Genomic DNA, 26,506 nt, shown 5'->3' with positions numbered 1-26,506 from the left:
AGAGGTTGCAGTGGACTGAGATTGCACCACTGTACTCCAGCCTGGGCAACAGAGCGAGATTCTGTCAAAAAAGAAAAAAAAAATCTGCCTTCTTAAGAGTATATCTAGTCTCAGGTACCCAACACCCACCAAGCCAAGGTTACATAGTTTCATTATTTTATTTTATTTTTATTTATTTTTTTAATTTTTTTTTTCGAGACAGAGTCTTGCTCTGTCACCCAGGCTGTAGCGTAGTGACACGATCTCAGCTCACTGCAAACTCCGCCTCCTGGGTTCAAGTAATTCTCCTGCCTCAGCCTCCCGAGTAGCTGGTATTACAGGCACCCGTCACCACACCTGGATAATTTTTGTATTTTTAGTAGAGATAGGGTTTCACTATGTTGCCCAGGCTGGTCTCAAACTCCTGACCTTGTGATCCGCTTGCTTCAGCCTCCCAAGGTGCTGGGATTACAGGCGTGAGCCACCATGCCTGGCCAGTTTCACAATTTTAGACTCTTCAAAAACCAAAACAAAACAAGAGGTTAAGAGGTCCCAGGGAATATTACACTCAAGTAAGGAAAGGCAAAAGTTAGGACAATTGCTAACTTAGGTTACCACTGTAAACTGCTACTGTGAAAATTATTAGCACTGAGAGAGATGAAAGAGACCTCACAAACAATCTCAACTATTCTCAGATAATGCCCAGAGAAACAAAAGGGATTTTATACAGTCAGGCAGCTCATTAGTGGCATAGGAAAGCCATCATGTTTTGTCTTGTGATTCTTGGCTGAGAACCCTTCCTTGTACATCACAAGGTTACTGAATTGCAATTTGTTTATGAGACAGATCCCTGGTGTTACAAAGGAATACCTTGGAGGTGTGCATTCCTTCCAAGCACTTTGGCCTTTTTGTTATTTGGCAGGCTAGAACTCTTGAGACCCTCAAAATACAGAACAATTGAAGCCTCACAGATGCATGCCTAGTAGTTAAAGGACTGTCTAGGTTCATTCCACATAATTACAAAAAACAACCTGAAACAGAACTTTTTCATCAAGTCCTTTCTGTCTGGTTTTCTAGGAAAATTTAAATAAATTGATGACGAATCTGAGGAGCACACACCCTCACTTCGTACGGTGTATCATTCCCAATGAAACCAAAACTCCTGGTAAGACACAGAGAGTGAAATAATCAAACAAGCACAGGTTTGAAAATTAAATGCCCAGTAATAAGTACTGTTCTATATTTTTAGGGGCAATGGAACATGAACTTGTGTTGCACCAGCTGAGGTGTAATGGTGTGCTGGAAGGCATCCGCATCTGTAGGAAAGGATTCCCAAGCAGAATCTTATATGGCGATTTCAAACAAAGGTCAGTCATCTTTGTTGTATTTCATTAACACTGTGAATTAGTATATATTAAAAAATTAAGAAGTCAAATAATATAGTCTTGTGGTAGTAGGATAATACAACAGGTTAGAAGGATAGCAGGAAGCAGGCATGCAACAGAAAATCATATTGTTTTACTATCTGTCCTTAAACGGCAGTTGGATTTTCTACTTTTATTTCTACTCTCAGATGTTTGTTGATATTTCTTTTTGGTGTCACTTTGTTGGCATGTGGTCACATTTTCCTAACCATTCTTTCTTTCTTTAACTGAGCAGATACAAGGTTTTAAATGCAAGTGCTATTCCAGAGGGACAGTTCATTGACAGTAAGAAGGCTTCTGAGAAACTTCTTGCATCTATTGATATTGATCATACTCAATATAAATTTGGACATACCAAGGTATATCATTATTTATTTACACCTGATCCAGGTACCTTCTGCCATTTCTGCATCGCCTGCAGTATGGAGATGACTTGTGACTCTCTCTTTCTCCAGGTTTTCTTCAAAGCTGGACTTCTGGGTCTTCTGGAAGAAATGAGAGATGAAAAATTAGCCCAAATTATAACAAGAACACAAGCTGTCTGTAGGGGATTCCTAATGAGGGTAGAATATCAGAAGATGTTGCAAAGGAGGTAACAATCATTCAGAATATCAGAATTATAAGGTCCCTTAAGGACTATCAATCAGTCTTCTTCATTCATTAATTCTTTCATTTGGTGGCTAATAGTTCCTCTCACCCAATTCAGAACTCACTCCTACAACACAGCAGCCTTTGCTTCAGCTCTCACACTTGGATTCCCTTCAAAACTTCTCTCCTACCTCCAGCCATCTCACATACAGCCACAGGAATAGTTTGCAGTAAGCAGTATTTTCATCAAGCCAGTTGCTTGCCTGCCTGTCAGGGCCCTCTCTATTCCCCACCTCATCTATCATTTCCAACCACATAGCCTTTTCCAGCCAGGCTAAACAATTTGCTTATCTACTATTCTCTCATTTGCTTATCTTCTTATCTCATCTCTCCCCTCATCCTAATTTATCTATTTACCAATTTAAAACTTTAATTTCCCCTTTCTGTAACTAATCTCACCCAGTTAATCTACCCAACACTACTGCATTCCCTCTACTTACACACACACTGTGCATTCATTTTTCTCATCTGTAATCATTTAGGCCTGCACTGGAAGTGTTCCTGAGTCTTTCCCATGTGTGAACATTATGGTTTGTGTCAAGGTATCTGCTTTCACACAGTTATAAGTCTTAAAAACTGGACCTATAGAGATAGAATTTACATTTTAACAAGCTTGAAGAAACATACACATTGCTACAAGGTAGTCAAACCTAGCCAGTCTATGGCTATAGTTTGCAGTAGGGGTACCTTTTATTACTATTTTTCACTTTATTTCAATAAAATAAATTTTAGAGCTCAACAGATGCTGAATGCCTCACAAATATTAACAATCCAATTAATCAGTTAAGACTGAGGCACTTGAAGGATTTGAGATAAGCCAGTGTATTATCTGAAGAAGCTAGCAAAAAAAGTTTATAGAGTGGATAATTCACTGTTGTTCAAAATAAGAGGAGCAACTTCAAGGAAGAGAAGACAAATCATTCGCTCAGTTTAGGTGGGCCATTCAGAAGGCAACCTATGTCATTTCACAGTTCTCATCCATATGCCCACAGACAGGCAGCACAATCAACATGCAATCACCATGCCCACTAATCAAATCACTAACTCAAATCACTAATACTGTCATATGTCAAATGGTATGTGCTGATCATACATTCAAAATATTCACCCCTAAAGTCACTCTCTTTGCTAGTTTGACAGGGATTGAGAACACAGAAGATCTGCTCAATATGAACAGTACTCATATTAGCAAGGTGGTTATACTGAGGGCTACTGACCATGAGTGTGAGCGTGAGAATGTGTGTACACGTGTGTGTGTGTGTGTAAAGCCTGCATATAATATATAGAGAATGTGACATATTTATTTGTGAGGGGCATTCATTAAAAGGGAAATTTGTGTGTGATAAGTAACAATAACATTGGCTCTAACGGATCAGTCTACACTGATATTTTCACGTCATCGCAGAGAAGCACTTTTCTGCATCCAGTATAATGTCCGTGCCTTCATGAACGTCAAGCACTGGCCCTGGATGAAACTCTTCTTCAAGATCAAGCCCCTCCTCAAGAGTGCAGAGACTGAGAAAGAGATGGCCACCATGAAGGAAGACTTCCAGAAAACCAAAGATGAACTCGCCAAGTCAGAGGCAAAAAGGAAGGAGCTAGAGGAAAAAATGGTCACTCTCTTAAAAGAGAAAAATGACCTGCAACTCCAGGTTCAATCTGTGAGTACTCCATATTCTGAATGCACCATGTTACTGAAGCTTTTTTGAAATACACATATACTTTGGATTTACAAATGATCTCTACTTGAAAAAAAATCTCAAGTTGCTGTTTTTAATACCTCATTTATCTTTTAATATTCTATGGGGAAGAAAAGGCACAATTATTTCCAAGTTACAATGGGAAAAGGAAAGATTGAAGAATTTGTTTAATAATATCACAAAATTTAACAGCCATAAAGGAAGTAGCTTAAAGCCAATCCCCCAAGTCTCAGTCAAATATTTTACCCCTTTGCCTGGGCTACTTTAGCCCAGCATTAAAAGTATAGCCCTATTTTCTAAATGCAAGTCTATGAGATTTAAATTCAAACTTATTTCTTTCTGTATCTCCTTTCCCCAAGCGCCAAGATTTAGCTCAATAAATCTATCTGTATTTAATGGAACTGAACTACTAGCATGTCAGGCAGAGCAATGTGTCCTCCTGATTCTTCCTCTGATACAAATTTCTAGTTCCTAGCGTCTGTTTATTGGTGCAGGAAGGAGGGGCAGTTGGAGTGGGGAGTAGGTTTGGCATGAGCACTTTGGTCAAAGGTAACCTCCCATTTCCTTGGTTCAACAAATCTAACAGTATCATAAACTAACCTGTGAAAAGGATAGTTTTCCTACTTTTTTTCAGCAACTTTCAATTTTTCCTTCTGATACCTTCATTTATAAGAATGTTACTTTTTTCCAAAAGCACAGGACTGTAGCCTCTCTATCTTACCATCTTTTCACAGTTATCATTAGTCAGTGAGTAAATATGTATTGAGTATATCACTATTAAAAATAAATACATTAAGCAGTAAAGCTCAAAAAAAGAAAAAAGAAAAGAATCCCCCAATAAGTTCCCATTATATTCCATTTAAACGTTTTTTAAAACTCAAGAACAAAACAAACACTGGGAAGTTAAAAAATATTCCCCAGGCCAAGGTAACCTAATAAATTAGACTGGATTGATTTTTATTTGAATCCTTTCGTTAGTCACTTATAAAAACTTTATTGAGCTATAAGTTTCTGAGAATTACTTTCTCATATATTCTAAAATTCATTTTGATAATTATGGGGGGAGGGGAGACGGTCACAAACGGGATGGACAAAGCAAATGTGGCATAACTTAGCAACTGGTGAATCTAGGTTCATAACATATCACTGTTCATTCTATTTTTTTTTTCCTAACTTGACATATGGGCTTGAACATTTTCAAAATTTCAGGGGCTCAACATAGACTTCCCACATTAACCAGATTTAGAAGGGAATAGGAAAACAAAAGCAAACAAAAACGCAAAAACAGAAAGGACTAAGACCAGTTCATCAGTCTTTCCTTAACTAGAACTGTCCTGGGCAGAAGAACCTCTAGCCTAGTCAATGGTACAACTCTCTGAAAATTATGTTGCAGTTTAGGCCTATTGCCCATGTTGTGTATAAAAATAAAACAATGAAACCACAAAACTTTAAGAACATTTTTGTTACACCGGGGAAATCTGAATATAGACTGTATATTAGATAATATTATTGTATCATGATAATATTTTCATTTGTAATAACAGTATTGTAGTTATATAGGAGAATGTTCATGTTCTTAGGAGAGAAATGCTAAAATATGATATCTGCCATTTACTTTCAAATGATTTAGGAGAGTGTGTGTGCACGCGCACATGTGCATATATATGTGTCTATGTGTGTGTTTAGAGAGAGAAAAAACAGTACAATGTTAAAAATACGAGGATTTAGGTAAATGGCATATGGCAGTTTATTGTATTATTCATACATCTATTCGGTAAGTTTAACAGTTTTCAAAATAAAAGTTGGGGTAAAAGTTCCAAAAAATAAAATTCATCTTAAGATTAATGGGTAATTCTTTAAATAGAAATGTAAATTTTGAACAATTATAGCACTGTATGAACTATCAGGAAGGTTTTAGTGTATTAAAAAATATGACATGGAAATGTATTTAAGTTATTTTTCTTCTTTTTCTTTTTTCAATACAGCCTAGCAATTAGTGGTTTGAGGGGGACAGGGAATGATCAAAACCAAAACTAATCAATTTAATTAAATCAAAATCTTTAAATATTACAGCTGAAAAGCTCTTGGCAATCATTTATTCCAACCCCCCTTTATATATATAATATAACATATATATATATATATAGTTGAGAATAAAAGGAATAAAGCAATCTGCCCAAAGTCATACATATGCAAGCAATATTGGGACAAGAACCCAGGCTTCCTTTTGCCCGATTTAGAGGTCTTTCCACTCTTCTACAAATTATTTTTTAAATAGTCAATAGCTCCAATCCAATAACTTTGCAAACTAGTTTGCTTCTAAAGCTATAGTCTCACTTCCAATAAGCTGCATTTCTCCAGACCATGTAATAATGTTCTATTAAATTAAATTTATATTCATACTGAAAAATTCAAAAGAATTCAATAAAACTATTATTTTTGTGCAAAAAAAAAAGTTTCAAAATAAGTAACAGACTCTAAGTATCTGAATGCATCTCTCCATAGGAAGCAGATAGCTTGGCTGATGCAGAGGAAAGGTGTGAGCAACTGATTAAAAACAAAATCCAACTTGAGGCCAAAATCAAAGAGGTGACTGAAAGAGCTGAGGAGGAGGAAGAGATCAATGCTGAGCTGACAGCCAAGAAGAGGAAACTGGAGGATGAATGTTCAGAACTCAAGAAAGACATTGATGACCTTGAGCTGACACTGGCCAAGGTTGAGAAGGAGAAACATGCCACAGAGAACAAGGTATCAGTCATATTCTACAATACTGTATAGAGGTTCTGCCACCAACTAAATTGCTTTATAGGAGAAATAATCTCTTTCTTAACCTTTGTAGGTGAAAAATCTTACAGAAGAGATGGCAGGCCTGGATGAAATCATTGCAAAACTGTCCAAGGAGAAGAAGGCTCTCCAAGAGACCCATCAGCAGACCCTAGATGACCTGCAGGCAGAGGAGGACAAAGTAAACATCCTGACCAAAGCTAAAACCAAGCTAGAACAGCAAGTGGATGATGTAAGCACATTTTAAATATCCCTTTGAAAGATTTTTAAAAATATATATACTTTCAATTTTTACCATATTTACTTTCTTATTAGCTTGAAGGGTCTCTGGAACAAGAAAAGAAGCTTCGAATGGATCTAGAAAGAGCAAAGCGGAAACTGGAGGGTGACCTCAAATTGGCCCAAGAATCCACAATGGATATAGAAAATGACAAACAGCAACTTGATGAAAAGCTTAAAAAGTAGGAGCCCTTTAGAAAAAAACTTCTATGTTATATCATCTTTCAATTCATATGAGTATTAATACGTCTTGCTCTTCTGTCTAAAGGAAAGAATTTGAAATTAGCAATTTGATAAGCAAAATTGAAGATGAGCAAGCTGTAGAAATTCAACTACAGAAGAAGATCAAAGAGTTGCAGGTGAGTCATCTCACCTCTATTTTTTCTGCACACCAAAAAAACAATGAAGTTGAGATGAGTTTATGTTTATGTGCTTCTTTCGTTCCCAGGCCCGCATTGAGGAGCTGGAGGAAGAAATCGAGGCAGAGCGGGCCTCCCGATCCAAAGCAGAGAAGCAGCGCTCTGACCTCTCCCGGGAACTGGAGGAGATCAGCGAGAGGCTGGAAGAAGCCGGTGGGGCAACTTCTGCTCAGGTGGAATTGAACAAGAAGCGGGAGGCTGAGTTTCAGAAACTGCGCAGGGACCTGGAGGAGGCCACCCTGCAGCATGAAGCTATGGCGGCTGCTCTTCGGAAGAAGCACGCAGACAGTATGGCTGAGCTTGCGGAGCAGATTGACAACCTGCAGCGGGTCAAACAGAAGCTGGAGAAGGAGAAGAGTGAGCTGAAGATGGAGATTGATGACCTCAGCAGTAACGCAGAGGTCATTTCCAAAGCCAAGGTACCCAATACTGTCTCTAAATGAAGGTAATCATTTGTAAGAACACCCATTGTTCTCTATCACTAAACATTGTTTGCAGGCATTTAACAGCACTACTTAAATATTTTCTAACCTAGTATATCCCACTCTATGGTATTTTTTTAAATGCTGGTTATAATCTATTAAGGTTTTTTTTTTTTTTGGGACGGTGTCTCACTCTGTCGCCCAGGCTGGAGTGCAGTGGCGCGATCTCGGCTCACTGCAACCTCCTCCTCCTGGGTTCATGCCATTCTCCTGCCTCAGCCTCCTGAGCAGCTGGGACTACAGGCGCCCGCCACCAAGCCTGGCTAATTTTTTGTATTTTTAGTAGAGACGGGGTTTCACCATGTTAGCCAGGATGGTCTCGATCTCCTAACCTTGTGATCCGCCCACCTCAGCCTCCCAAAGTGCTGGGATTACAGGCATGAGCCACTGCGCCTGGCTTATTAAGATGATTTCAAAATCCACTTTAAGCAAGTGTCAATATCATTGGAATAAATGGTCTCCAATGACCAGTTTAGGCACACTATGCACTCACCATGCCTAAATTCTTGCATGTTCCACAGAGTTGATGTCCTAACTTTCTACTCACACTTGACATGAATTTATTTACTCTACAAATATTTTAAGAATCAAGTTTTAACCTTTTTATTGCATTCGATGTCTCATCTTTCATTGCTACATATCCTGTAGGGAAACCTTGAAAAGATGTGCCGCTCTCTAGAAGATCAAGTGAGTGAGCTTAAGACCAAGGAAGAGGAGCAGCAGCGGCTGATCAATGACCTCACAGCACAGAGAGCGCACCTGCAAACAGAAGCGGGTAAAGACATCTTCTCTGGGTCCCAACACCATGGACTACATAAAAAGGATTCTAGGGGTTCTAATAAATAGCAATATTCTCACTTTAGAGAAAGATAAACAAATGATCAGAGTTTGCTGAGAAGGTCAAAAAGGAAAGAAAGCAAAACTGAGCAGACAAGTTTACTTACAACACTTCTATGGCAATGCTGCTTTTAAATCTCCAGTTCTAACCAGTGCTAAAAAAATACTTAGAGGCAGATGAAGTGTAGATTAAACACATCACACACAAACAGACACACACACACACACACACAGGTTGAGTATCCCTAATCTGAAAATCAAAAATCTGAAATGCTCCAAAATTCAAAACTGAGGGCTGATATGATGTCCAAAGGAAATGCTCACTGCAGCACTTCAGATTTTAGACTTTCAGATTAGGGATGCTGAACTGGTAAATGTAATGCAAATATTCTAAAATCAAACAAAAATCTGAAATCTGAAACACTTCTGGTCCCAAGCATTTCAGGTAAGGTATATACAATTTGTGTGTGTATATATATATATATATATATATATATACACACACACATATATACATATATACACACACACACATATATATATAAATATAAAAGGTTTAGGCTTATTTTTATGCCAGTAAAAAATTCCCTTATGTCTATTATTCCTAGGTGAATATTCCCGACTATTAGATGAGAAAGATGCTTTAGTCTCTCAGCTTTCAAGGAGCAAGCAAGCATCTACTCAGCAGATTGAAGAGCTGAAATATCAACTAGAGGAAGAAACTAAGGTGAGTTTTGCCAAAGATTTTTTTGACTAACCAAATGTAAACCTGCCCAATTAGGCTCTACTTGGGATGTGTAAGTTAAATATCACTGAATACATGAATTTATGTCACCGAACTGCTACTTCTGCAGGCCAAGAACGCCCTGGCACACGCCCTGCAGTCCTCCCGCCATGACTGTGACCTGCTGCGGGAACAGTATGAGGAGGAGCAGGAAGGCAAAGCTGAGCTGCAGAGGGCGCTGTCCAAGGCCAACAGTGAGGTTGCCCAGTGGAGAACCAAATACGAGACAGATGCCATCCAGCGCACAGAGGAGCTGGAGGAGGCCAAGTATGTGCTGTGAACTCTAGAAGAGGAACTCCCAGAAGCAGCTGTGATATTTATGATGATGATAACATAACAACAGCAAAAGCTAACATTTATTGAGTGCATACTGTGTCAAGTATTTTATATATATATATGTATGTATGTATATCAGCTTATTTACCTTCATAACAATATTATATTGGTATCAATATTCCAATCCCCATTTTAAAGATGAGGAAGTTGAGGCTATAAGTTGTTAACCAACTAACCCAAAGGTATCTGCTTAATAAATGATACAGCTGGGTTTGGAGCCTGTCATTCTGATTCTACAGCCCACCTTCTTAGGCATTGAGTAGAAGACATACCTCTTAAAGCTCACGTTGGAGGCCACCAAACCATACATAATGTTTAGGGTTGGCCTAAATAAAGTGAAGCCTTAGTCTGCATGTAGACAAACGGAGAACTTCAAGTAGGTCTCCTTGGGCATCAAGCCAAAGGTTTTTCTCTACCATAAGGATGTGTACTTGGCACACAACTGAAAATGAACTGAGAATGTGGAGAATTCAGGAGGCAAAAAAAAAACCTGCCTTTGTTTAAACTGCATGAATTGTCCTGATTTATATATCAATTTATTTCCCTGGAGAGACTGTCCAAATATAATGATCAGAAGAAACTGGCTATTCTCTAGGGAAAAAAATACATAAAATGGAATGGAAAGTCTGAGAAAGCAAATGAATATGCTCAGTATATTTCTGGCCAGTAAAATATCTAGTTAACCTCAAATCCATATTAGAGTGAGAATGGATATATAAGTCAAACAACAAGATTATCCTGGCTAATAATTTTCCACAGTCATACTCAATCAGAAGTCTTGAAAATCCTGAGTTACTTAGGTAGTAAGGCACATACAATGGCAGCACCAACAGCAGCCTCTAAGAATTCTATAATATTCCAAGGACTTGTTTCCAACTCTTCACCACTTTGGATCTTTCCATACAGTTTACCAATCTAGAAAGCAGTTCTGGCTGCCACCTTTTTGAAAATCATATGCTATTTGCCAGTATAGAAACAGGACTGTGGCCAGGCACAGTGGCTCACACCTGTAATCCCAGCACTTTGGGAAGCCAAGGCGGGCGGATCACCTGAGATCAGGAGTTCAAGACCAGCTTGGCCAACATATAGTGAAACCCTGTCTCTATTTAAAAAAAAAAATACAAAAATTAGCTGGGCGTGGTGGTGCACGCCTGTAATCCTAGCTACTTGGGAAGCTGAGGCAGGAGAATCGCTTGAACCCGGGAGGTTGCAGTGAGCCGAGATCGCACCACTGCACTCCAGCCTGGGCGACAGAGGGAGACTCTGTCTCTCAAAACAGAAACAAAAGAAAAGAAACAGGACTGTGAAAAGGGACCAAGGAGGTTATCACTTTGCTTCTGGTCTTGGCCATTCTCCTGACTGCCTGGCTAACTTTTCAGGAAGAAGTTGGCCCAGCGCCTGCAAGAAGCTGAGGAACATGTAGAAGCTGTGAACGCCAAATGTGCTTCCCTTGAGAAGACGAAGCAGCGGCTCCAGAATGAAGTTGAAGACCTCATGCTTGATGTGGAAAGGTCTAATGCAGCCTGTGCAGCTCTTGATAAGAAGCAAAGGAACTTTGACAAGGTGGCCCAGACTGCTTAAACTTTAAGAGTGTTTTACTTGGTATTCCTTTCTCCTTGGATCAACTCATGATTTATTGCTTTTCAGGTACTATCAGAATGGAAGCAGAAGTATGAGGAAACTCAGGCTGAACTTGAGGCCTCCCAGAAGGAGTCCCGTTCTCTTAGCACTGAGCTGTTCAAAGTGAAGAATGCCTACGAGGAATCCCTGGATCAACTCGAAACACTAAGAAGAGAAAATAAGAACTTGCAACGTGAGTCCTCACAGTCTTCCCTACTCCATATATCCCTGGGAGGACCTTTCCATGTTGCCATCTTTCTGACCATTTCTCTCCTGTCTGTTCAACCACAGAGGAGATTTCTGACCTCACTGAGCAGATTGCAGAGGGAGGAAAGCAAATTCATGAATTGGAGAAAATAAAGAAGCAAGTAGAACAAGAGAAATGTGAAATTCAGGCTGCTTTAGAAGAAGCAGAGGTACATATTACCTTGTATTATGTTATGGAGAAACAAAGACAAACATCAGTTTAAAAAAAAGTGGGGCTACTGATAATTTAAACTTACAGGATCTTTACGAAGGACAACTTGGCAATACTTATCAAAATCCTTAAAAATGTAAATACTCTGACCTATCAATTCTATTTCTAAGATTTTATCACCCAAAAAGTGTCAAATGGAGTAAAGCTTTAAGACAAAGATGTCCAATCTAAGAACAAAAGTAAGCAAATTACAGAACAGTCATATGATGAAATTTTATATAGCCATGAAATATGATTATTTTAGAAAAATATTTTACAGTAGACAGTAATTTTAAAGACACAAATTTGCATAAACAATATAATTTTCATTATGTAAAAATATATAGAAGTAGGAAAAAAGACTAGAAAAAATACACCACATTAAAATGTTTATCTCTTTACTGGGGGAACAACAGCTAGGTTTTCCTTTATGTATTGCCTCCACATTATACAATGCACGTATATTATGTAATCGGAAAAAAATCAACATATTTTAAAACTGATGGTTTCTAGGTCAGGGGCTAGTATATCACACAAGAACATTTTAATTTCTAAAACAGATTGAGAATTTATATTTACTGTACATGAATTTAATTATATAATTTTATTAGTACTAATATGAACAATATTTGTATAGCACAAAGCACCTTTATTGCAGAGCTGCCCTATATAATCTGTCACTAAATAAACAAAATAATGATTTACCTAGAAGATTCCCAGAACTACTGTATTATACTTTGTAAAATTAGACAAACTGATATTGACAAGAGTTTGGCTCACGAAGGAATATACTCCAAATACTCAGGCTCTTCTCCATTATTAATTGATCACTGTTTTGTTAAGGCATCTCTCGAACATGAAGAAGGAAAGATTCTGCGTATCCAGCTTGAGTTAAACCAAGTCAAGTCTGAAGTTGACAGAAAAATTGCAGAAAAAGATGAGGAAATTGACCAGCTGAAGAGAAACCACACTAGAGTCGTGGAGACAATGCAGAGCACGCTGGATGCGGAGATTAGAAGCAGAAATGATGCTCTGAGAGTCAAGAAGAAAATGGAAGGAGATCTGAATGAAATGGAAATCCAGCTGAACCATGCCAATCGCTTAGCTGCAGAGAGTTTAAGGAACTACAGGAACACCCAAGGAATCCTGAAGGTAAATGGGTCCACATTCGCCTCCCAGATGAAGCGGGGAAAGTACCTGTCATCCATTTCCCAAACACCTTGTTAAACCATCCTTTTTTTCTCTTAACAAATTATACAGCTGACCACACAAAGGTAACTGAATTAAATACACATAGAACATACTATTTTTAAGAAAATGTTATGTAGAAGAACAAACAGATGCCTAGGCATTACAGCGTGATATGAAAGAAAGTGAACAGACTTGGGCACCAGACAGGCCTGAGGTTCAGTCTTAGTTTTGTCATTTACTAGCTGCCTGATTTTAAGCAAGTTATTTAACCTCTCAGAACCTCTGTTCTTTCTTCAAAGTAAGAATGAAACTACCCACCTCACCGAGTTACTGTGAAGATCAAATGAAATAACAGATGTCAAGTCCTGGATAGAGCATATGGAAACTGCTCCACAAATGACAGACATTAGTGACTCACACATGACACAATAACCAGTTAATGGCAGAAACAGAACAAGAATCTATGTCTCCTGATAATTCTCTCTTACCCTAAGCAAATGACCTAACCATACTCAGATGCATTCAAACGACAGGCATAGGTCATCTTCTGTTCCTGGCACCAGTAAATCTCCCAGTTCATCTCCTGGGATCTTCAAATCCTCTTCAGAACACTTAAGGCCTTTCTCTGTTTTTCACTTATCAGGAAACCCAGCTCCACCTGGATGATGCTCTCCAGGGCCAGGAGGATCTGAAGGAACAGCTGGCGATCGTGGAGCGCAGAGCCAACCTGCTGCAGGCCGAGATCGAGGAGCTGCGGGCCACTCTGGAACAGACAGAGAGAAGCAGGAAAATCGCAGAACAGGAGCTCCTGGATGCCAGTGAACGTGTCCAGCTCCTCCACACCCAGGTGAGACCCTCACATCAAACAAATTGCTGGTGTACTGGTAGTTGATGCATTCGCATTATAACATGAAAGTACTCAATTTGTATAAATATGTGTATGTAAACAAGGATGGGGATATGCTCAAAAATACTCATTGCCATTATCTTACAGTAATTAGATTATGGGTGCTTTTTTGTTTTTTGGTGTGTGTTCCTGTTTCTTTCTTGGGGTTTCTACCCCTCCCCCCAAAAAAAGCTATTACTTTTTTATTTAAAAATAAGGTTTGGCTATTTACATTATTTTAGAAACCATGAGGTAGAATAATATTGAGTAAAGATACCTGTTGCCTCCAAAATCTGAAAATGTTCCATGCAGTGTTTCTCATCGGTAGCACTTAAGCATTTAGCACTGCTGTGTTCACTGTCCCCATGCCTTATAGCACATTTAGCATTCCTGACTTGCCCAGGCTTTAAATGCAGTAGCACCGCCTAGTCATTTTGACAACCAAAAAAATCTGCCCCTAAACATTTTCAAATACCCATTGAGACAATATTGCTTCTCTCTGTGAAACACTGAGTTGAAATCTTAAGAATATGTTTTCATAAGACAAATTCAGTGCTCTCCAAGGGAACAAATCGTGAAAACTCAGAGAGAATAGATTCCTTCTAAGGAAGAAACTCTCAGTGCCTGCCACTCACAAAATGAATCTATTATTTTCTATTTCCAACCTTCCAGAGAGAGAATAACTAGTGATGTCTGACTGAAATATAATTAAAAGAACAATTAACTAATGTATGCCAATAAGGCATTCTCAAACCTCAGAAGTCCTTATGCATAAATCAGGTGGACACTGGGGAAGTTGGGGGAAAGGAGTTCCTACCTAACAAATAATTAACATTTTCCACTGAACAAATAATTAAAGTTTAGTGAAATGTTGCCAGCAGATCCCCTGCACGAACCAACAAGTAAGACACTTGTAAAATCCCAAGAGGGCAAACTGCAAATTTTGTAAATTTCTACTGACTACTTTTAACAGAATACCAGCCTCATCAACACCAAGAAGAAATTAGAAAACGACGTTTCCCAACTCCAAACTGAAGTGGAAGAAGTAATCCAAGAATCACGCAATGCAGAAGAGAAAGCCAAGAAGGCCATCACTGATGTAAGATGAACATTTGGCTTACTGACACACGTATGCACCTGCTACCATCAAGTATCATTACTTTCTTAATTTATTTCCTAAATAGGCTGCCATGATGGCTGAGGAGCTGAAGAAGGAACAGGACACCAGCGCCCACCTGGAGCGGATGAAGAAGAACCTGGAGCAGACAGTGAAGGACCTGCAGCATCGTCTAGATGAGGCCGAGCAGCTGGCGCTGAAGGGTGGGAAGAAGCAGATCCAGAAACTGGAGGCCAGGGTGGGTGTCTCAATCTTTCTAAATCTGGGAAGAGAAAAAGGGCACTCTCTCTACCCTTCTCTCTTCCTACACAAGACTCCCATCCTGTCCTGGGGTTGGGAACACCCACCCCATGCCTTCAGTAGGTCTTGGGCTAATTAATATCCCCCAAGACTGACTGTGTAAGTATTTTTCTTGGCTACAGGTACGTGAGCTTGAAGGAGAGGTTGAAAATGAACAGAAACGTAATGCAGAGGCTGTTAAAGGTTTACGGAAACATGAGCGACGAGTAAAAGAACTCACCTACCAGGTAAAGGGAATAGCCTTACAGAATATCCAGTCTTCCTGCCCAGAAGGAAATTGAAAACCTTATGACTATTTATTTATATGCCACTCACAAACAAATACGCATTAACTTGGTACATATAAGGAGTAAAGACAGTTGCTTATCACAGACCTATACTAAAACTTAGGGAGGCCTTCAGATTTCTAAAGTTTAGAAAATAGCATGAGAGTAAAGAACACAGATTTTAAAGGCAGATAAACTGGGTATTAGTCCTAGTTTGGCCTCTCTTGCTTCTTGAACTTAACACTCTAAACCTCAATTTCTTCACCTGTAAAATACGGATAACTGTCTATTTTCCAGGATAGGGAGGTAAGGACTAGAGAAGATGTGTGCAATTCTCTAATACAGTGCCTGCACACTGGAAACATTTAACAAGGGTGCTACTGTTAATTCTATGAAGAAAATCTCAGAGTTGATCAAGTTTACCCCAGGCCCACCTGCCATCATGCCAAATGATTTTATTTTAGTACCCAGAGTAGCCTTATCTCTTCAGAATGAATGCAGATTATTTGTTTCAAACTTTCAGACTGAAGAAGATCGCAAGAATGTTCTCAGGCTGCAGGACTTAGTAGATAAATTACAGGCAAAGGTGAAATCATACAAGAGACAAGCTGAGGAGGCTGTAAGTATCTTTAAGCCCTTGAGGAAAGAAGGAAATTTCTTTTGCAGTAGAAAGTGTTTTAAAAGAATGCGTCAATAAGGAAGAAGACAAAGTGAAAATCTACCACTCATATTTTAAGAGGGATGATTTTATAAATATGAATTTGTCCCGCCAAATCTAAATTACAGAATAAGACTTCAAAAGATTTATTTTATTTTTTTGAGACAGAGCCTCACTGTGTAGCCCAGGTTGGAATGCAGTGGCGTGATCTTGGCTCACTGCAACCTCTGCCTCCCAAGCTCAAGCGATTCTTATGCCTCAGCCTCTCCAGTAGCTGGGACAACAGGCCTGCGCCACCACACCTGGCTGGTTTTTGTATTTTCAGTACAGACAGGGCTTCACCGTGTTGGCCAGGCTGGTCTCGAACTCCTGGCCTCAAGTGATCCACCCACCTCGGCCTCCCAAAGTGCTGGGATTACAGGCATGGGCCACCACGCCCAGCCAAGATATTTTTATTATTGAGCAATTTGTAAGGGTTGAGGGGGGGCAAGTTCTAAACAGCTCACTTACTTGATAGCTGCAAATGATATACAGTAGAAATTCTAATTAATACCATCATAAATATTCCTCTCCCTCTAGACATAGAAAAAATCAAGTTCTCAAAAGCCAAACATCAATCTTTTACCCCACCTGACTTCTTCACTCGCTACTAGTGTCATCAGTGGGGGCTCCTGCCCCCACATTTGCTGTAGCTAATATAAGAACATGTTAGAAGATTCTGTATCTATACTCTTTCTGGTTATCCCTCCACACTTCCAGACACATGTGATAGGTAGGAAGTAAATAGGAAGGAAGAAAAGGAAAGAAAAAAGGGAGAGGCATAAATGGCAATGAGTCAATTAACAGAGGAGACTTTCTGCCTAGTCCCATCTTTTCCCTTTCTTTATATACTAGAATCAAAATATATACTAAGTGATATTTCCCCAATTATAATTTGGCCTTACGTTTACTTACTGATGTCTATAAGGGTACACAGGTCTCTTCCTCCTTTCCATACAGAACATACATCATAAAAGGATGTATGGGCTTTATATGAGGCTGTCTCCTCCACTTCAAAACTCTCCTTTCATTCTTTAAAGTAAAAACTGTAGTTGAAGTTATCAACTCTGTTTAGATTTGAAGTCGGATATGCTAAATAGACCGTAAGAAGGAAATACCTGATTTGAGGAACTAATCTTGTCTGGTGATAAGTGCAATGAGAACCACACAGTCTAATTCTCACAATTTTATCTCTATTCTTAGGAGGAACAATCCAATGCTAATCTATCTAAATTCCGCAAACTTCAGCACGAGCTGGAGGAGGCCGAGGAACGGGCTGACATTGCTGAGTCCCAGGTCAACAAATTGCGAGTGAAGAGCCGAGAGGTTCACACAAAAGTCAGTGCAGAGTAAACACACCTGCCTGATGCTATCAAGTGGCTGAAGAAAGGCACAAAATGTGCTATTTTTGGTCACTTGCTTTATGACGTTTATTTTCCTCTTAAAGCTGAATAAATAAAAACTACAGTAAATGTGTACTTTCATTTTTTCACTTGCAAAGCTATTCATGCTCACAGTTCTCACCTAGCTAATAATATCTTAATATTATATATGGCTTTGCAGAGCACTCAATGTTTAAACCTTCAGCACCACCCAACAGTCCCTTTCCCACCTCTTCACCCCCCACCAACACACAGACAAATATCTTTTGCTGAGCTTGTTTTTATTATATCTCTCTAGATTGTTACAAATTACTAAGAAAAACACTCCCTGAGGCTGCCCTCCGTATGGGCCCATTCATTTACTCCACAAACGATATTGAGCATCTACTATGTGCATCAATATAATAAATCAATAAATAGTGCCAGCCACTAGTTAAGTTTTGTGTGAACAAAATATAGTTTCTTCTCTCTAGGAGCTTATATTCCACAATGAAAGAAAAGCAATAAATGAATTCATAACTATGTAATGAGCCAGATTATAAGTACTAATGGGAAATTAGAACGTAGGAGGGAAGAATTTACTATTTTTTTTTTCCGAGACACAGTCTCACTCAGTCGCCCAGGCTAGAGTGCAGTGGCGCGATCTCCACTCACTGCAAGCTCCACCTCCTGGGTTCACACCATTCTCCTGCCTCAGCCTCCAGAGTAGTTGGGACTACAGATGCCCACCACCGCGCCCAGCTAATTTTTTGTATTTTTAGTAGAGACGGGGTTTCACCATCTCAGCCAGGATGGTCTCAATCTCCTGACCTCGTGATCCACCCACCCCGGCCTCCCAAAGTGCTGGGATTACAGGCGTGAGCCACCGCGCCTGGCCGCATTTACTATTTTATAGCCAATAGTCAAGGAAGGCATCTCTGGTAAGAAGACATTTGAGCAGTGACCTGAAGGAGGCAAGAGGGTAAACCAAGTGAGTATATGGGCGCACAGCACGTCCAGGCAGAGAACAACAGAAAATGCAAAGGCCCTAAGGCAAGGGCAGGTAGGGAATGTTAGAAAGGCAGGGAGGAGGCCAAGCAGGGCAGGAAGAGAATGAGCAAGATGAGACAGTTAAGGCATAAGAGAGGAACCGAGAGGTCAGATCATGTAGGGCCCCTTGGCCACTCTAAGGACTTTTGCCTTTACTCAGAGTGAAGTGAGAAAGCTTTGGAGGGTTTTGAGCAGGGCGATATTAACATACATTTTAAAAGAATCATTCTGGCTGCTGTGTTGAGAATAAACTAAGGGAGCAAAGATGGACACTGGGAAACTAGTTAGGAGCCTACTGAAAAATAAAGGTTAAAAGATGACAGTGGCAGTTGGATGCGGTGGCTCACACCTGGAATCCCAACACTTTGGGAGGTCAAGGTGGGCAGATCACTTGAGCCCAAGAGTTCGAGACCAGCCTAGGCAACATAGCAAAGCCCCATCTCTACTAAAAATAGAAAAAAAGAAAAAAATTAGCAAGGCATAGTGGCACATGCCTGTAGTCCCAGCTACGGGGGAGGCTAAGGTGGGAGACTCACCTGAGCCTGGGAAGTCAAGGCTGCAATAAACCAAGATCGCACCACTGCACTCCAGCCTGGGAGACAGAGTGAGACCCTGTCTCAAAAAAAAAAAAAAAAAAAAAAAAACTAACAACAACAACAAAAACCATGACAGTGGCTTAGGGCAGAAAAATAACATCAGGAGACAAAGAGAAGATGGATTCCAGATTTATTGAAGGTAGCTAGCATACATAGGATTGTCAGATAGATTGGATGAGAGACAAAGAATGAACTCATAAAAGAGGGACAGAAAATAAGACAAAAAAAAAAAAAGGCTTGATGGAGTAGAACCTCCAGAAAGAGAGGAAGCAGCAGAACAAAAACGAAATCTAGACAAAGACTGTACTTTATTCACTCCTTCTTCTACCTTCTAACATTTACTCTCCCCCAACCTCTAAACTATCAGCCTCAATCTTTTCATTATAAATTGTGTAGACCGCAATCTCAAATGTGTCTAAGTTAATAACAAAAGTTTAAAACAAAAAAGAGGAAAAAATTTTAAAATAATCTCCAAAAAACAAAATTTTGGATCAAAGAGGAAATCAAAACTATAATTATAAGAACATCTAGAAAGAAACAAAAGAAAAAATCTTTGTGACCTCAGCTTAGGCAAAGATGTCTTAGATATGACACCAAAGACATAGGTCACAAAAGAAAAAAATTGATCAATTGTACATCATCAAAATGTAAAGCTTCTGCTCTTTGAAAAACACTGTTATAAAGAGAATGAAAGGACAAGCCACAGACTGAAAGTATTTACAACTTACATCCCTGATGAAAGATTTATATTCAGAATATATAAACACATCTAAAAATCCAGGGAAAAGGAAACAACATAATACTTTAAAAGGCAAAAGGTTTAGACAAACATTTCACTAAACATACAGATAATAAAAAGGCATCTGAAAAAACATTCAACATCATGAATCATGAGAAAAATATCAATTAAAACACAGTAAGATACCACAACACACTTACTACAATGACTAAAAGACCAAAGTGTTGGCCAAGAATCATAATGTAAAATGTTACAATGACTTAGGAAAACAGTTTGGCAACTTCTTTAAAAGTTAACAAATTATCTATATGATCTAGCCATTCTATTCCTAGGTATTTACCAAAGAGAAATGAAAGCATATGTCCACATGAAGACTTATACACAAATGTTTATGGCACATTTATTTGTAATAGGGGCAAAAACCAAAAAGAAGAACCAAAATATCCATCAACAAATGAATGGGTAACAAATTATCATATATCCATACAATGAAATGCTCCTCAGCAATCAAAAGAAACTATTAACACAAAAAAGGATGAATCTCAAGATAATTACATTGATTGAAAGCAGCACCCCCTCCAAAAAGTACATACTATATGATTCTATTTATATAAAATTCTAGAAAATGAAAACTACAGTTTTCATCACTCCCTGGCTAGTGATGCAGAGGGAGGGTTTGTGCAGGGCACAAAGAAAGGGTAGAGGGGATTACAAGGGAGCAGGAGGAAATTTGGGGGGGATCGATGAACATGTTCATTATTTTGATTGAGATGATGGTTTCACGGGCATCTATGTATGTAAAAACCTATCAAATTGTGCACTTTTAATATGTGCAGTTTTAAATGTCAATTATACCTCCATAAATCTAAAATTCTGCATTAGGGGAAATACCACAATTATAGTACTCTGGGAAAATAATTAATAATTAGAATACTGTATGCCAAACTTTAAAGCCAGAGTTATACTTTTTCACAGAAATTGCATGAAGCCTGTTTATCAGTTTGTTGACATATTTACTATGTTGAATCTTCCAATTCTTAACTACACTCTGTTTCATTTAATTAGATCTTCTTTTATTTCTTTCATCAGTGTTTGGTAGTTTTCAGCATACAAGCCATATACAAGTTTTGTTTTCAGCATACAAGTTTTGTTAGATCTATGTCAAACTTTTTTTTTTTTTTTTGAGATGGAGTCTCACTCTGTTGCCCAGACTGGAATGCAGTGGTGCGATCTCGGCTCACTGCAACCTCCACCTCCTGGGTTCAAGCCATTCTCCTGCCTCAGCCTCCTGAGTAGCTGGGATTACAGGCGTACACCACCATGTCTGGCTAATTTTTGTATTTTTTAGTAGAGACAGGGTTTCACCATGTTGGTCAGGCTGGTCTCAAACTCCTGAACTCATGATCCGCCCACCTTGGCCTCCCGAAGTGCTGGGATTACAGGCGTGAGCCACAGTTCCTGGCCCGTCTAACTTTTTTTTTTTAAGTGACTGTAAATAACATCATATTTCTAATTTTGCCGTCTACATGTTCACTGCTAACATACAGAAAAACAACTGATTTTTCCTCTTTTTTTTTTTTTTTTTTTTGTTGTTGTTTTTTGAGACGGAGTCTTACTGTGTTGCCAGGGTGGAGAGCAGTGGCTCACTGCAAACTCCACCTCCCAGGTTCAAGTGATTCTCCTGCCTCAGCCTCCTGAGTAGCTGGGATTACAGGCACGTGCCACCACACCCAGCTAATTTTTGTATTTTTAGTAGAGACGTTTTACCATATTGGCCAGGATGGTCTCAATCTCTTGACCTCGTGATCTGCCTGCCTTGGCCTCCCAAAGTGTTGGGATTACGGGCGTGAGCCACGGTGCCCAGCCTTCTGTTGTATTTCTTAAGATTTAGATCATAATTGCAACTCTGCTATTCTTAGAACAAAGAATGAGTAAATGTTGCAGTTGGGACAAAAGGGACAGATGTCTCACAGTCGTATGTGATAACATAATATGACATCCTTTAAGTTTTGCAATGCAATAATAAAATACATCCTTTTTCACAAAAATGCACGACTTCATCAATATTTTTAAGAGCCTCCCTAATCCTTTGATCCTGAATTCATTCTCAGGAAACATCTATTGGGTCATCATTTTTGTCCATTTTCAGTTCTTCAATTGTTAACTAGGTCAACACTGCTGAATGCACGCTGGTCAATAGCTTTGCAAAATTCAAGCCAATTTTTTTTACTACTTCCACTGACTTCACTAAATTCTGCAACTGTTCCAAGATTTCTCATTTTACTTTGCATTCAACTTAAATGGATTATTGCATATTTACAATACGTAATGATCAACAAGATCATTAGTGAATACTTTTTGTTTTCCTATGCAATATCATTATTGTGAAGGCTCCAATAACAGGGACTCCACTATTGCAAACTGAAAACTATCTTTAGCCTTTGCCCAGAAAGTCTATTCTGCAGATTTAACAATTAAAGATATGCATAAGCATTTATGTACACATATATATTTAGCAGAATATTTTAAAGAACAGAAACTTAGAGCACCCTGAATGCCCAATAATAGAAAATTTGTTGTATAAATTATGTTATCTTCAAAGCATGGTACACTATGTAACTATTAAAAATCATAATCTAAAAGAATAGTTAATATCATGAGAAAATTTTAAAATGTGTTCTAAAAGCAGAATACAAAACAGTGCTTGCAGACTGATATCTCAATTGTGTATGTGTTTAAGAATACATAAAAATTGGCCAGGCGTGGTGGCACATGCCTGTAATCCCAGCACCTTGGGAGGCCAAGGTGGGTGGATCATGAGGTCAAGAGATCAAGACCATCCTGGCCAACATGGTGAAACCCCATCTCTACTAAAAATACAAAAATTAGCTGGGCATGGTGGCATGCACCTGTAGTCCCAGCTGCTCCAGAGGCTGAGGCAGGAGAATCACTTGAACCTGGGAGGCAGAGGTTGCAGTGAGCCAAGATCGCACCACTGCATTCCAGCCTGGCGACAGATTGAGACTCCATCTAAAAAAAAAGAGATGGATGGATACCATCCCGGCCAACATGGTAAAACCCCGTTCCCGTTTCTACTAAAAAATACAAAAATTGGCTGGGCATGGTGGCACTCGCCTGTAGTCCCAGATACAGGGGAGGCTGAGACAGGAGAAACACTTGAAACCAGGAGGCGGAGGTTGTAGTGAGCCAAGATCGCGCCATTGCACTCCAGCCTAGCAACAGAATGAGACTCTGTCTCAAAAAAAAAAGAAAAAAGAATACATAAAAACATGGAAAAAATGTGAAAGGATTTAAACCAAAATTTAGGTAGAGATGACTTCTATGCTAAAATTTTAGGCACGATTTAAAATTTTCCTTCAGTATGTTTGATTATATTTTTCAATGTGTGTACTATTTTTGGAATTCTTTTAAAGGCTCATGTTTTTAAAATAAATAAAAGTAACCTGCCTCTTAAGATTTCATATCCACTTCTCATCAAAGACATGGATATAACTGACAACAGTAAGGTGAAGAGAGGGTCATTTGATGGATGAGACCATTAGCACAGCTGCTGAAAGCTGTTGCCTGTCATTCAAGCTCTCTGTAAGGATTAACATTCCAGGACTGACACACAGCAGCTGTCAGTAAGCAAACTTAAATTCTGCCTCCTGGCTGTGGCAGAGGTCTGGGCACATGTTCCACATATCAGTGTCCCTAGGAACCATCACTGCAGACTCCATCGGTCACATTTTCCAAAGCGAGAAGCTGAAGAATCAGCCGTGGGCAGATGGAAAGAACCTTGCTTAAGGTTGGAATTTGCCAGCCTGATTCCTCCCTCCTAGTTCCAAGGGCCACTAAGATGCTGCTTCCGGAGGCCGCAAGGAAAAAGAAAGCCACTCCATGGTGAAGGAGAAAAACATCTCCCTTGGGGAACACACCCAAAACAGGGCTTCTCTTAGATTCCAATAGCCTGACCTTCATAAGAGGGCAGACTATTTTCTCAGCTCCTCACAGAAACTATGGCTTGTGGCTTTCCTGGGGAAACTGAGGTACTGCGCAGTGTGAAGGCTCAAATTATAAGAAATTATGTTTAAAACATGGATGGGAAAGGTAGTACCTTCTGAGCAACAAAATCATCACTTTTTCCACTATTTGGAAAAATAATTCAATTGGTACCCACGGATTTGAGTATCTGAACCTGACTTTATATAAGAATATATGTGTGGCCGGGCGCGGTGGCTCATGCCTGTAATCCCCGCACTTTGGGAGGCCGAGGCGGGCGGATCACCTGAGGTCAGGAGTTTTAGACCAGCCTGGCCAACATGGCGAGAACCCGTCTCTACTAAAAGTACAAAAATTAGCCAGGCGTGGTGGCGGGTGCCTGTAATCCCAGCTACTCAGGAGGCTGAGGCAGGAGAATCACTTGAACCCGAGAGGTGGAGGTTGCAGTGAAACCAGATCACGCCACAGCACTCCAGCCTGGCGACAAGAGTGCTACTCCGTCTCAAAAAAAAAAAAAAAAAAAAAGGAATATTTATGTGTACCCCATGTACAACATAATAATATGGCTATGTATGCACTGAAAATTTTCAAACGGGCTTTGTTGACAAGAATTTTAAATTTTCTGTCTGGCCCAGGCAGTCATGGGACTTGCCGTCAAATGCCCTCTCCACACTCAATTTCATACCCTCCCCACCACACAGTCCTTCACGGATCTACTGTCTGGAATTACACAGCACAAATAAATCGCGGGGACGAACAAGGTCCTGCTCACTTGCAAACTCTTAAATGCACACTTACTGGACAGGTCGCAGTATGGCCTCCAGGCCTGCCGCAGCTATGGCGGGAGTCGCTTCTGGCCTTTCCTTCCCGCAGACTGACCCCTCCCATAATGCCCTGGGACGCACCGGAAGTGACTCCCCTACTCTCTGGACAATTGAAAACATCGTTTCTCTCCTGTAGTGCCGGGGTGTCTCCTTCGAAGCACACTGCGGCTGTCTTCTTTTTTTTTTTTTTTTTGAGACAGTTTCGCTCTTGTTGCCCGGGCTGGAGTGCAATGGCGCAATCTCGACTCACCGCAACCTCCGCGAATTCAAGCATGCGCCACCACGCCCGGCTAATTTTTGTATTTTTAGTAGAGACTTGGTGTTTCTCCATGTTGGTCGGCTGGTCTCGAACTCCCGACCTCAGGTGATCCGCCGCCTCGGCCTCCCAAAGTGCTGGATTACAGGTGTGAGCCACCGCGCTCGACACACTGCTGCCGTCTTTTGACGCATTATCAGCACTTTGACCCACTGCCTCCCTCCCCACAACTAGATCATAGTTGTTGAGAAAACAAACTTTCTCTTCAGTTCCTGAAAAAATGTCTTCATTAGCCTTCTGTTGAATGAAGAGCAGACATTCAATAAATTTTGTTGGACAGAATGACCCAATATTGAGTAGAAAAAGAGCAGATAACAGATCCAACAGTCAGCACAGAAAAAGGAGGAACAAAACAGCCTTTATAACAACAGCTGACATTTGAAACCCGAAGTCCTTACCTTAATTTCCAAGGCTCTAAACCATCTGGCTCTTGCCTACCTCTGCCACTACATTCCCTACTACTGGTTCACTCCGCCCCACTGGCCCACCATCTCCCAGAGCCTTTACATTTGTTTCCTCTGCCTGAAATACTGTCGCCCTTTGATATTTTCATGGCTTACTCATTCACTTCACTAGGTGTTTGCTCAAATATCACCTCTTCAGAGAAACTTTCCCACACAGCCGCAGTTTCCTTATCCTGCTTTTCTTTCCTTCAGAGCATTTATCTTTAATTGATATATCTGTGACTTTATCTATTTTGTTCTCCAGTACTTAAAATCCTCCCAGCATATGGTAAGGTTTCAATGAATGTTGAATGAATGAATGCATGTTAACCACGTTGCTAGCTCTCTGCTAAGCCCTATGTATGTATTACAGCTTTGCAATTAACAGTTCCAGGTGGGAATTTCATCATCATTCTAGCTTGGATCACTCTAGGAGATCTCAAACTGATTCCATCTTTCCTTGTCTTGGTCAGGCTTGTCTTGTCAGGAGGTTGCAGTGAGCTGAGATCGTGCCATTGCACTCCAGCCTAGTGACAGAGTGAGACTCCGTCTCAAACAAACAAACAAACAAAAAAGAATACATAAAAACATGGAAAAAATGTGAAAAGATTTAAACCGAAATTTAGGTAGAGATTTTGAGGACTTTGCCATGATACTCCCCAACAACCTATCAGGTATAGTGATGAATTTACCACCACTTGCCCAAGACAGTCCTGGTTTTAAAATGGAAAGTCTCAAGAACTCCCTTAGCCCCAAACAAACTGGCATGGTTGGTCACCTACTTTCAGATATCCAGGCTCCTATCTTCCCTGTTTTGTTTTACTGCTATGTGGGGAGGAATGAATCTACACAGAAAATTGGCTACATATACTGGGTAGAATGAGAGGACTACAAAGACAGTGGACAGGCTTTGGCAGCTGGTGGGCCTCACCAGACAGCAGCATCAAAGACATGAACAACATTGGAGAC

General features: G+C 39.8%; 1 protein-coding gene and 1 long non-coding RNA gene across 5 annotated transcripts in view; one reads left to right on the top strand and one right to left on the bottom strand.

The window, feature by feature from the left end:
- The window catches only part of MYH8 (myosin heavy chain 8), a 31,621-nt gene extending 13,933 nt beyond the window's left edge, over positions 1–17,688 (top strand). For 3 of the 4 annotated variants that reach the window (XM_024235579.3, XM_024235578.3, XM_024235580.3), the window contains exons 16-38: positions 1,057–1,144; positions 1,229–1,346; positions 1,639–1,762; positions 1,859–1,995; positions 3,457–3,712; positions 6,257–6,499; positions 6,591–6,767; positions 6,851–6,996; positions 7,083–7,173; positions 7,263–7,652; positions 8,364–8,490; positions 9,161–9,279; positions 9,407–9,603; positions 11,052–11,235; positions 11,320–11,485; positions 11,584–11,708; positions 12,593–12,901; positions 13,584–13,787; positions 14,800–14,925; positions 15,011–15,181; positions 15,366–15,470; positions 16,033–16,128; positions 17,410–17,675. In XM_024235579.3, coding sequence (XP_024091347.3) covers positions 1,057–1,144; positions 1,229–1,346; positions 1,639–1,762; positions 1,859–1,995; positions 3,457–3,712; positions 6,257–6,499; positions 6,591–6,767; positions 6,851–6,996; positions 7,083–7,173; positions 7,263–7,652; positions 8,364–8,490; positions 9,161–9,279; positions 9,407–9,603; positions 11,052–11,235; positions 11,320–11,485; positions 11,584–11,708; positions 12,593–12,901; positions 13,584–13,787; positions 14,800–14,925; positions 15,011–15,181; positions 15,366–15,470; positions 16,033–16,128; positions 17,410–17,559 — 3,849 coding nt within the window. In that variant the 3' untranslated portion in view covers positions 17,560–17,675. Of the gene's footprint in view, positions 1–1,056; positions 1,145–1,228; positions 1,347–1,638; positions 1,763–1,858; positions 1,996–3,456; positions 3,713–6,256; positions 6,500–6,590; positions 6,768–6,850; positions 6,997–7,082; positions 7,174–7,262; positions 7,653–8,363; positions 8,491–9,160; positions 9,280–9,406; positions 9,604–11,051; positions 11,236–11,319; positions 11,486–11,583; positions 11,709–12,592; positions 12,902–13,583; positions 13,788–14,799; positions 14,926–15,010; positions 15,182–15,365; positions 15,471–16,032; positions 16,129–17,409 lie in introns of all 4 variants that reach the window. The other variant, XM_024235577.3, reaches the window with a different exon arrangement.
- LOC129051010 (uncharacterized) overlaps positions 1–24,845 on the bottom strand; it is a 38,530-nt gene extending 13,685 nt beyond the window's left edge. The window contains exons 1-2 of the long non-coding RNA XR_008514963.2: positions 24,753–24,845; positions 1,759–1,888 (exon numbers count right to left, since the gene is read on the bottom strand). This is a non-coding gene — a long non-coding RNA (uncharacterized LOC129051010). The remainder of the gene's footprint in view (positions 1–1,758; positions 1,889–24,752) is intronic.
- Between the last annotated feature and the right edge of the window lie 1,661 nt (positions 24,846–26,506).

The sequence above is a fragment of the Pongo abelii genome, chromosome 19 (assembly GCF_028885655.2).
Source record: "Pongo abelii isolate AG06213 chromosome 19, NHGRI_mPonAbe1-v2.0_pri, whole genome shotgun sequence".
In the NCBI taxonomy this organism is placed as follows: Eukaryota; Metazoa; Chordata; class Mammalia; order Primates; family Hominidae; genus Pongo; species Pongo abelii.
The sequence above is the reverse complement of the archived record's forward strand: the minus strand, read 5'-3'. Positions and strand labels throughout refer to the sequence as shown.